The following is a 12,130-nucleotide window of genomic DNA, read 5'->3' as shown; positions in this document are numbered from 1 at the left end:
AACTGAAAAGGAAAAACCTAACTTCTTTTTTTTTGTCAGCACCTAACTTCTTAATTGGAAACTTAGAATATAAAACATAATCTAAAAACATAATTTAAAACTAAAAAAAAGAAATAAACGTTATTTATTAGTTCACCTGGTGGTTCAACCGGTATCGGGTTCCGGGTTTTATTGAGTTTTTGCGGGTTTCTAAGTATAATTTTTCACAATACCCAAACCGAACTTTTTCTGGGTCACCGGTTTACTGGTTCAATCGCGGGTCCGGATCAGGTTTCAAATGCAAGACAAGTTTTTTAAAACAAATTTTAACATCCACATATAAATCGAACCGAACTAAAATATTGCCAAACTCAAAATACAAAAGTAAAGAAGAAAAAATGTTCATATATATCATAATGAATTATATATTTATAGAACATGAAAAATTGAACTGAATTAGAACTAAACCAAAACCGAGTCAATGTACCAAATATCAAAAACTAATCACGTTAAATAATTTGAGCCAAATCTATACATAATCGAATGGTTTTTATATCTTTTTAATCTAAAAAAAATTATGACAAAAAAAAATCCTGCGCATTGATTTATATATTTGTAGAACATGAAAAATTGAACTAAATTAGAACTAAACAAAGAACGGAATCAACCTACCAAATATCAAAAACTAATCAGGTCAAATAATTTGAGCCAAATCTATACATAATCAAACGGTTTTATATCTCTTTAACCTAAGAACCAAAAACCACAACCGAAAGAAAAACTCCGCGCTTTCAAAGCGCGGGTCAAAATCTAGTTTAGAATTAAAATTCATTTGGAAAAGTAAGAGTCTCTTAGGTATAATTAAAGTTTTCATGAAAAGAAAAGCATGAATAATCTTGTTTTAATAGTATTGATTAGTATTATAAATTAATTACGCTTAGATCTCGCTAAGTTAATTAGTTTGAAAAAGTTAGATCCTTCACACCTTTATCGATTCACAGCTGGATTCTCATGTTCTTCTTCCTTCTTCGTCTTCCAAGCTTTTCAGGGAAAGTTTATGCAAATTCTTGGCAAAAAGGGAGCTTCTTGGCTTTGATCTGCTGTTTATAACTCTCTCCCCCCTAGTTCTTGTGAGTTCTTCCTTCACTCAGCTTCAGTGAAAAACCAAAACTTTCGAGCTGATGTCTCTCAGATGCAAGATCTATTATAGTAACTATTCAGTTGTAACATCAAGTTCGTGTCTTTTGAACTCCTTTCTCTGTTCTGTTCTATCCTGCAGATTCGTGATCAAGATGCTGAGGAGATATTGAATGGAGTAGATGTTGAGTTTGTGGCAACTTAATTTTAGAGTTGTTCGGTCTTTTCTAGAGGAAATGAAACTATTAAGATTTGCTGGTGTAGTTTTCATTTTTATCTTAGCCTTCCAATTCGTGAACATACATTACTATGGTGGTGATATATTATCTTTGTCTTCTCAAGATGAGTTTCCTGTATCGATACATGGAAGCACAGAGCCAATACGGCCACTGTCTGGTCCTGAGAGACTGAATGTTAGTAGTTCGATATCAGCTGAGGTATCTGAAGGGGAAAGAACCGGTTTAGGAGAAGACTATGTGATTAGCTCTGATGCAAATGTTAGTGTTCAGTCTCATGATGCAAAGGATAAGGAAACTCTGGACTTGCTGCTAGAGACAAGAAGCAGCATGAATGGGAGTGATGCTGACATTGTTAATGAAAATAATAGAAATGTGGAGATTCTGGAATCTGATGATTTTGTAGAGGATGCAAAAGATAAGGATGCTCTGGACTCGCTGTTAGAGACAAGAAGCAGCAGCTCCAACGGGAGTTATGGGGATGTTGTGGAAGATGCTGAGATTGTTAATGAAAACAATAGGAATGTGGAGACTCTGGAGACTAGATCTGATGATAATCTTTCCCCAGAGGTGAAAAGAGTAATGAATGTTTCAGTCTCTGGGGTTGTTTCTATCTCTGAGATGATGAGTTTATTGCATCAAAGCCGCACTACTCATGTCTCACTGGTATGTGGTTTACTTTTGGTTTCTACTACTACTACTCACCTTTGTATCTTATTATATTTATTATTTTCAGAAAATGAAACGGCCTTCTGCAGTTGATCAGGAGCTGCTGTATGCAAGAACCCAAATTGAGAACTCACCAAAGGTGGAGAACGACCCTTTACTGCACGGTCCTTTGTATTGGAATCTTTCCATGTTCAAAAGGTAAGTCATAGTGTTATGCATTTGAACGGCATGTATGTTTTCATAGTGTTAACTTTCTCCTGTAACTAGACATAGATTTGGTTTCTACTTCCAAAAAAGATAGGAACCTTTGTATACTATCTATCATAAGTCTACACATTCGTTTTGCATTCGGCGAAATGGCTATGAGTTGTGTTTAGCTCGGTTTTCATGTCTCTATATTTTCGTTTGCAGGAGCTATGAGCTAATGGAGTCCAAGCTCAAAGTATATGTCTACAGGGAAGGCAAAAGACCTGTATTTCATAAGCCAGTTCTGAAAGGGATATATGCATCCGAAGGATGGTTTATGAGACAGCTCAAAGCCAGCAAAACATTCGTCACGAAAAACCCGCGTAAAGCTCACCTGTTCTACCTTCCTTTCAGCTCCAAAATGTTGGAAGAATCTCTCTATGTCCCTGGTTCTCACAGCGACAAGAATCTCGTTAAGTTCCTGAAGAACTATTTGGACATGATCTCCTCCAAATATCACTTCTGGAATAAAACTGGAGGATCAGATCACTTTTTAGTTGCTTGTCATGACTGGGTAAGTCTTTTGTAGTTCTACTTATTGAGATGAAACCCCCTTTTGATCCCACTTCTTTGTCTTTCAGGCTCCTTCCGAGACAAGGCAGTACATGGCCAACTGCATCAGAGCATTATGCAACTCTGACGTGTCAGAAGGTTTTGTGTTTGGCAAAGATGTAGCACTTCCCGAGACAACTATTCTTGTTCCCAGGAGACCGCTTAGGGCTCTAGGAGGTAAACCCATTTCACAAAGGCACATACTTGCCTTCTTTGCAGGTGGGATGCACGGCTACCTTAGACCTCTCTTGTTACAAACCTGGGGAGGTAACAGAGATCCAGACATGAAGATATTCAGTGAGATACCCAAATCTAAAGGGAAAAATAAGAGTTACATGGAGTTCATGAAGAGCAGCAAGTATTGCATTTGCCCAAAAGGGCATGAAGTTAATAGCCCTAGGGTCGTGGAGGCACTGTTCTATGAGTGTGTCCCTGTTATCATATCTGATAACTTCGTGCCTCCTTTCTTTGAAGTCATAAACTGGGAGTCTTTTGCAGTGTTTGTGTTGGAGAAGGATATTCCTGATTTGAAGAACATATTATTGTCGATAAGTGAGGAAAGATATAGAGAGATGCAGATGAGAGTGAAGATGGTGCAGAAGCATTTCCTTTGGCATTCTAAACCTGAGAGATTTGATATATTTCATATGATACTTCATTCTATTTGGTACAACAGAGTTTTTCAAACTTGAAACCACATATAATATACTAGGATTGAAATATGTAGAGCATGCATATGATCAGCAGAGAGATTCATTTATACAAAAATAAGACTGTACTTGCAAGTTTTGCAATTACAACCACAACATTTGAGTGTTCCCTAAGCAACAAACAAGTTTAGGAAAACGTCTAAGTCTTCTTGTATGCTTCACGTTTTGTGAATTATCCTTTTCATTACGCTGTATCATTCAGACAGTAATGTTTATCATAGTTTGCAATTGTAAAAACATGTTGTATCTTGATGTTTTGATTAGCAGAGATTCATTTATACATAACTTACAAGATTCTAAATACAACCACATCATTTGAGTGTTTCCGAGTCAACAAACAAGTTTATGAAAACGTCTGACTCAGTTCTGGTATGTTCCATCTTTTATGAATTATCAATTTCATAACATTTTATCAGTAATGTTTACAATAGTTTGGAATATCATAATTAATCAGTATTTAAAATAAATCATTTATCATTAAATGTTATGATTTATCTTCATCGTAGATGCCAAACAAACAAGATGCCAAACAAACATACAATCATAATCTACATGTGGCCGTTTGAAAGAGATCGATCTTTAGGTCCCAAATATTGTGAAATAAGCTTGAAAAATCTTTGGTTTTGATTCATCTTTTAAAAAAGAACGTTCACATAATTGGCTTATGGAAGTCGACAAAAAACATTGCTTTGGACATAACATAATGGCATACTTTTCAGTGGCTTAAAAAGATATGTATGGCTACTAGCTACTTGTTAAATGTTCATGTGTTTTAATGGAATCTCTTTTTGTGTATATTGTGTCCTACGTTAAAGCCAGAATCCCGTTTTGGGTTCATACAAAAATAAGATAAAAATTTGAGGACCAAATAGATAGATAGGTATTGCTTGTAACCATCATCAGCGAAATTATTTCAAAACAGGACCACATAACGTTTGCTATAGTATACGTGTATATAGATATTATTATTTTCTTAATTGTTTTGTAAAGAAAATAATGAAAATAATCGTGGTGGGAGAAGAGGCAAACCGGTGAAGAGCCGCCTGGGACCACGTACGGACGTAATGAAAAAAACCGCTAGGAGCCCCTACCGCAGCTCCAATCCGAGGAAGAGACAAGCCCTCTCCCATGATGAGTCTCCAAAGAAGCGTGTGTTTGACAATCGTGACCATGGATCACGCCCACTTCCTCTTGCGGTGGGTCCGGTTAACGGAAAGAAAAAAGAGGAACCAAAAAAGCTGGTGGTTGATGAGATCCCACCAGCAAATCCAATATGATACTAAGCTGGAATTGCCAAGGAGCTGGTAGTTTTTTGGCAATTCGTCACCTGCGGGAGATCCGTCAAAAGTTCTTTCCGGGTATCATGTTCTTGATGGAAACTAAGAATAAGAGAGATTATCTACAAGATCTCCAAGTTGAATGTGGTTACGATTTTCTTTTTACTGTTGAGCCTATTGGCCTTAGTGGCGGTTTAGCTCTTTTTGCTTTATCTGAATTTAATGTTCAAGTTTTATCTTCCAATAGTAGAGTCATTGATGTATCAGCAACAATTGATGGCAATAAAGTTTTTATCTCTTTCGTTTACGGAGATCCTGTCATTAATCAAAGACTTCATGTTTGGGAGCAATTAGCTAGAATCAGCACTTCACGCTCTGATGCGTGGTTCATGGTTGGTGACTTTAATGAAATCAATGGCAACCATGAGAAATCAGGAGGTCGTATCCAAAGTGAGAATTCTTTTCTAGACTTTAGATTCATGCAGCAAAACTGTGGGATGATTGAGCTTCCTTACTCAGGAGACTGTATGTCTTGGGTAGGAAGAAGGCATAACTATCTTGTTAAATGTCGACTTGACCGAGCGATGGGGAATGCAGAATGGTTCAGCTTATACTCAAACTCATCGAGTCAATATCTCCGCTTCATGGGATCGGATCACCGACCTATTATCACTCATTTATCCAACCGCAAGAGAAAAGGTTGGAAAAAATTTCGCTTTGATAAGCGCTGGATATCCAAATCTGGTTTTGAAAACATAGTGCAAGAAGGTTGGATAGATATGGAGAACAATGTTGATATACCTCTCCATGATCGAATTAAGAGATGTCGATCAACCATTGCGCGATGGCGTAGAGAGGAGAACTATAATACACAAAAAATCTTGGAAGAACTTAAAGACAAGTTAGACAGAAGCCAAGTGGACCAATCCCTCTCAGCTGCAGAAGTCTCTTCGATACAAATTCAACTCCAAAAGGCATATGAAGAAGAAGAAGCTTTTTGGCATCAAAAAAGCCGAAATCTTTGGTTTAATAACGGCGACCGTAATACGAAATTCTACCATGCTACAACCAAACAACGACGGGCCAGGAACCATATCAGTGGTCTGAATGATAGCAGAGGAGTTTGGTACGAGAATGAGAGAAAGGTAAAAACAATTGCCGTGGAGTATTTTAATGATCTCTTTTCATCCTCTACGAGTGCTGATGTTGAAGTATCTCTAAATCACCTGGAAAGTTCTATCTCTCTAGAAATGAATGAGAGCCTATGTAGAGATATAACCCCTGCCGAAATTAAAAAAGCAGTTTTTTCGATCCACCCTGAGAAAGCTCCAGGACCGGACGGAATGACTGGCCTCTTTTACCAGAAATATTGGAGAACCATCGGCCCTCAAGTGATCAAAATGGTTCAAGATTTCTTTAATTTGGACTCTTTTGACCCTCAGCTCAACGAGACAAATATCTGCCTAATCCCAAAAACGGAGCGGCCAAGAGATATGTCTAATTTCCGGCCGATTAGCCTCTGCAATGTGTGCTATAAGATAATATCTAAAATTCTATGCCAGAGGCTACGAAGATATCTGCCGAGCATTATCTCTGAAACTCAATCTGCCTTTGTGGCAGGACGTACCATCACAGATAACATCCTTCTAGCCCAAGAAGCCTTTCACGCTCTGAGAACTAATAATAAATGTAAGAATGAGTTCATGGCCATTAAAACAGACATGAGCAAAGCTTACGATAGAGTGGAATGGGATTTTTTAGAAGCTATGATGAGGAAAATGGGATTCAGAGAGAAATGGATCCATTGGATAATGAGATGTGTCAGATCAGTCTCCTATAGTGTACTGATAAATGGAAATCCCACAGGCCAAATAACTCCCTCTAGAGGATTACGGCAGGGAGATCCACTCTCACCATACCTTTTCATTCTCTGCACAGAAGTTCTGATAGCAAATATAAGAACAGCTGAAAATTTAGGACAGATCACGGGACTCAAGGTGGCCAAAGCAAGTCCTCCGATATCTCATCTCCTCTTTGCAGATGACAGCCTCTTCTTCTGTAAAGCAGTCCCAGAACAATGCAACAGCCTCCTCAACGCGCTAAACACGTATGGAAATGGTTCTGGACAAAAAATTAATTTTGAGAAATCAGCTATCACTTTCGGTAAAAAAGTGCCTCAAGAAAATATGGAAAACCTGCAGAATATCTTAGGCATTACAACTGCAAGCGGCAATGGAAAATATTTAGGCATCCCGGAGCTACTCCAAGGCTCTAAGACCCAAGCCTTTGCCTATGTCCAAAACAATCTACACAAGAAAGTTAATGGATGGACGGCAAAATACCTTTCCAGAGCCGGCAAAGAAGTTATGATCAAATCTGTAGCAGCAGCCATTCCGACATTCCCAATGTCGTGCTATCTCCTCCCTAAAGGACTATGTAAAAAGATATCTAGTGCGACATCTAATTTTTGGTGGGGCTCTGGCCCTAACTCAAAAGGTATGCATTGGATATCATGGGACAAACTCTGTCTCCCCAAAAAGGAAGGAGGAATTGGGTTCCGATCGCTCGAAGAATTTAATATAGCTTTATTAGCTAAACAACTTTGGCGATTGGAACACAATCCAAATTCTTTACTTACAAGGGTCCTTAAAGGGAGGTATTTTAGAAATTCACATCCTTTCAAAGCACCAAAAGCTTCATGACCATCCTATGGCTGGAGAAGCATGATGGCTGCAAAAGATCTTGTCAATAAAGGTCTTAGACGAACAATAGGAACAGGGGAAGATACACTGGTTTGGCAAGACCCGTGGTTACCGGATGAGACCGCCAGGCCTCCTACGATAACACATGATTATGATCCGAACCTGAGAGTGTCTGACCTAATCGATCCTGTGGAAAAAGAATGGGACAATTCTAAACTCAGGAGTTTGCTCCACCCCAACGACATACCGTTGGTTCGAAGCTTAAATCTCAAGAGAAATCCCGGTCGGGATGGATATTGCTGGAACCTAACCACTTCTGGGAAATACTCGGTCAAGTCAGGCTATATGCTTGCAAGATCAAAACCAGACGAGGATACTGAATTTAGGAACCAGCTACCTTCCCTCAACCCGCTCAAGGAAAAAATTTGGAAAGCCAAAACCGGGAAAAAAATCTGCCATCTTATGTGGCAGATTTTATCTGGGGCAATTTCAGTCAATGAAAGACTTTTCAAAACACATTGGGAACGATCCTAGCTGCCCAAGATGTGGCGGTGCTGAGGAAACGATTAACCATACGATTTTTACATGCCCTCCCGCTATGCAATGCTGGGCCCTCTCAACGATTCCTTCGGTTCCGGGAGTCTTCCCATCAGAAAATCTCTATACCAACATGGATTACCTCCTCTTAAGATCCAATACATGTGGAACTATGGAGGAATTAACCAGAGTCTTTCCTTGGATTATTTGGTATATATGGAAAGCCCGGAATGAAAAACTGTTTAATGGACGTGAATTCTCACCTATGGACACAATTGATCTGGCGATACGTGAATGTAATGCATGGTTTTTGGCCAATGAAGTGATCGACCCAGGTGAAAGCACCATGGAATGCATACCAAGAACCCCCACTGAGGTACCTACATTCATATGTAGGGTGGACGGATCATGGAAAAATGATGAAACCACGAGTGGAGTAGGATGGATCCTACAGCTATAAGACGGTTCAATAGATATCTTGGGGCTCCAAGGATGCCATAGACAAATCTCACCGCTTCATACTGAACTAAAAAGTTTGATATGAGCTCTGAAATGTTTACTTCGCTTTCAGCGTTACTGCAATTATTTTGTTACTGACTCTCAAGAGCTAGTCAAAATGATCGCTACACCTGAAGACTGGCCGGCCTTTGCAACTGAACTTGACGAGTTTAAAACTGTATGGGCGTCCTACCAAGATGGACAAGTGGTCTACAAGAGCAGATCCAGTAACACCAAAGCAGACTTCTTGGCAAGACAAGCTCGAACAAGGAAGCGTGTTTTCTCATATGTTAACACGTGTGTGCCACACTGGATCGATACTCGCAACTCGGCTTTTGCCGATTCGTACTAAGATTTATCTTTGTATCTCATCGTGAAAAAAAAAAAAAAAAAATTGTTTTGTAAGATATACATTCAGTGTATTGATCACCAAGATACATACGTACAACAATGTAAGATCATTAAAGATTACTAAAACATAAATATATGTTCGTATGCTTTCAATTTCCGATAAGGACTGCATTATGGGTTTGGGGTTAAGCCAGTGTGATAAACGAGTAATCTTAGGATTACAAATCTTTAAACTCTAAGGTAATTAAGCTCGTAGTGGCTATGATATCAACGTAAAAAAAGTTAAGAAATCAATAATAATAATAATAAGCTCGTCTTAGTGGCTTCTTTGTTAGCATTCTGTTAGAGCTTTCGAGTTTCTACATGTATATGAAATGTAGAGGTTGGGGATAAGTTTTTGTAATTGAATTATGAGCTAAAATGTAGTGGACAGCTTGGGAATTCTAACCGAGAATCGGATTTCTCATTCGACTTGCCAAACTCGTTAACTGTGTGCAGTGGCCGAGCCACATAGAACAAGATGGAAGCCACTGAACCCAACAAAATTGAAACATTTAGTGCAAGTTATTAAACCTCAAGCTATATGCCCCCACTCAAAATATTTTAGTTTAATATTGATGATCCCAACAAATATATTTTCTGCTTCCGCCACTGAATGTGTGTGCTGTCTTACAATGCATCTTGATTTCATAACTAATGCATGCCAAATTAGGAGAATAATCGAGAGTGAGGTTGAGTTTAGGAGTTGGGTGATCTTTAAAATGAAGGTTAAAGAGTAGTTTGCTCCAACAAAGAACCTCAAATATATTTTGAATATGTTTGTATATTACATTTTAAATTTTAACATGTGTAATGATTTAACTATAAGCACTAAATTCTTATAAATAAATATAAATTAAAAATGCAAACATAGTATTTATAACTCATATATAGATATTTTGTTTTCATCAAATAAAATTTCCCAATTTCTTAAAAGAAAGTGTATCAAGTAGAGAAAATAATTACGAAATAGTTAAATTATGTATACATAATATTTTTCATATAATTAATATTAAAATTTTTATTTAATTTTTTAAAAAATTATGTATTTTATGTATCAATAGTAATATATATTAATATAGATTAAAGTAATACAAAATTAATATTAGTATAATTATATGTAAGTTACATAATTATAAAGACCAAAATAAATAAAAAATTTGAGGTTTTGAATAGTGAATCTTACAACTCCGTAAATTTGAGGTTTTGAAAACTTGTTGGAGGAACTAAAACCTCAAGAGTTTGAGGCTCCGTTAGAATTTCACCCTTCATCTTTTATCAAAATAATAATATTTAAATAAGAAAGTTTTTAAAAAACATTAAAAAAACCAGTGCCAATATTTTTCATTTTTGAAATATTTTCAAATAGGTTTCCCAACCTTTTTAAGTAAATTTTGTTTCCCAAAAACTCTTAATATCAATATTTCTAAAATATCTATAGCCGTAAAAACCACTTAAGTTTCTTGTATGTTATTGTTTAATTAATTATTTATTTATTTTATTTCATAAAGACTTTCATTTATATTGATAATTTTTTGTTATACAAAAGTATCATTTTAGAATTTAAAATGTAATTTATACATATTTTAAGTTTCATATTGATTATAAAATGCATTGATTTAATATATAATAATATTTGTTTCAATATTATTATTAAATATATATAATTAATAAAATATAAATATATTTCTATTATTTTTTAATTTATGTGAAATTTATCAAATTAAATAAAAAGATGTATCTCTCAATTAAATGAACCAGTAAATGATAACAAGTGGAGTTTGAGCTTCTTAAAAAAATGGATAGAGAACCTCTTTTTAATCTCTCACTTACTTTTAAATAATTTGTTATTATATTTATTTAGAGAAACTCTTCTAGACATGTTCTTGGATTCCCATGTTCTTAGGGTGGTGTTACATTATGAAAAGACCATAGAGATGACGTCTTCCTAACTAATTTATAATGTTACAAAAATAAAAATTATTTTACCCTTATTTATTATAGACGTCTTCTCTATGCTCTTAATGTTTAACTCCCAATTAAGGATAACTTAAAATATAATGTACACACAAAAAAAATTATATATATAATGTACACATTAGTTACTAGTTATAACGTAATGAAAAACAAAAGAAACACGTTATAGACTTACAGTAAGAGACAAAAAATAACCATCTCACAAGCCACAACATCTAGACATTTGTATATTGTTCAATTCGGTATACCTATTTGACAAATGCAATTAGAACATATACGTCAATTTCCTTGTAACAAGTTAAATAAGTTATTATACAAATTCCTTGTAACATGTTAAATAAGTTATTATACAACGTAAAATATGTGAATTCAAATTGACTATTTAGTTATATATAGTACTATTTTTGTTAACCTTTATATTTTATTATTCCTATTTATTTTCAGTGATGTAAATGATATGTCATTTATATATTTACCACTATATATCTATATATATATATATATATTGTTAAATTAAATGTTTTACATTATTAGAAACCCAATAAAATCCCAATTAAACGTATACCTATATCAAAAGGTGTTAAAAAAGGAAAATTGTCCATTCATATCTAGAAAATGATTAAGCATGCAAAGGTAATTTAAAATTAACTAAGAAGCTTAGGTAACAAAGAGAACCTCACTTGCTAATAATTATTATTGACGGTTGAAAACATGAATTGATTTATAAAGTTTACTAAAAATTTACTACTAGCGGATTGTGTTGGGTTTAGTGAGCAGATGAAGCTAGTTGTTGTAATACATAGATTCGGAAAAATTTATTCGAATCGAGCTTGTAACTAGAACTAATTTCTGGTTATACGGATTGATTTTAATATATATTCATATTTTTTAAATAAAAAATTAATTAAACTTAAGGAGAACTTTTGATCAGAAAAAAACTTAAGGAGAACAAAATGTAGTCAGTTTAATATTAGTTTGCCATTTCTAAAATTTTATGTCCAGATTAACCCTAGCTAGTTTTTACTTTTACTACTGATATTGTACTCTTTTTCTTGTGTCGACGAGTGATACTGTACTTTAACTCTGAATGAGTGAGAGTTTATCATAATAAATACATTATAATATAGTTGCCGGGTGCAATAATGGAATCACGTGAGACCACGGTTGGTCGTGGTTGAACCACGTGTTACGTGGAGCGTAAATCGTAATCAAAAAGGGGT

The 12,130-nt window shown here is 35.5% G+C and overlaps 1 protein-coding gene across 1 annotated transcript; it reads left to right on the top strand.

The window, feature by feature from the left end:
* Nucleotides 1-901: 901 nt before the first annotated feature.
* On the top strand, nt 902-3,742 carry LOC103834512 (probable glycosyltransferase At5g03795). The gene is made up of 5 exons (XM_009110582.3): nt 902-1,109; nt 1,259-2,018; nt 2,089-2,219; nt 2,433-2,781; nt 2,849-3,742. The coding sequence occupies exons 2-5, from the start codon at nt 1,299-1,301 to the stop codon at nt 3,509-3,511; spliced, it is 1,863 nt and encodes a 620-aa protein (XP_009108830.1). The 5' UTR covers nt 902-1,109; nt 1,259-1,298; the 3' UTR covers nt 3,512-3,742.
* The last annotated feature ends 8,388 nt before the right edge of the window (nt 3,743-12,130 follow it).

This window comes from Brassica rapa, chromosome A08 (genome assembly GCF_000309985.2).
Source record: "Brassica rapa cultivar Chiifu-401-42 chromosome A08, CAAS_Brap_v3.01, whole genome shotgun sequence".
Lineage (NCBI taxonomy): Eukaryota > Viridiplantae > Streptophyta > Magnoliopsida > Brassicales > Brassicaceae > Brassica > Brassica rapa.
This window is presented reverse-complemented; position numbering and strand designations above follow the sequence as displayed.

Coding starts and splice junctions, on each gene's coding strand:
- LOC103834512 (XM_009110582.3), top strand. CDS start 1,299: ATGTTGAGTTTGTGGCAACTTAATTTTAGAGTTGTTCGGTCTTTTCTA. Junction 2,019..2,088: donor GCACTACTCATGTCTCACTG/GTATGTGGTTTA, acceptor TATTATTTTCAG/AAAATGAAACGGCCTTCTGC. Junction 2,782..2,848: donor TAGTTGCTTGTCATGACTGG/GTAAGTCTTTTG, acceptor TTTGTCTTTCAG/GCTCCTTCCGAGACAAGGCA.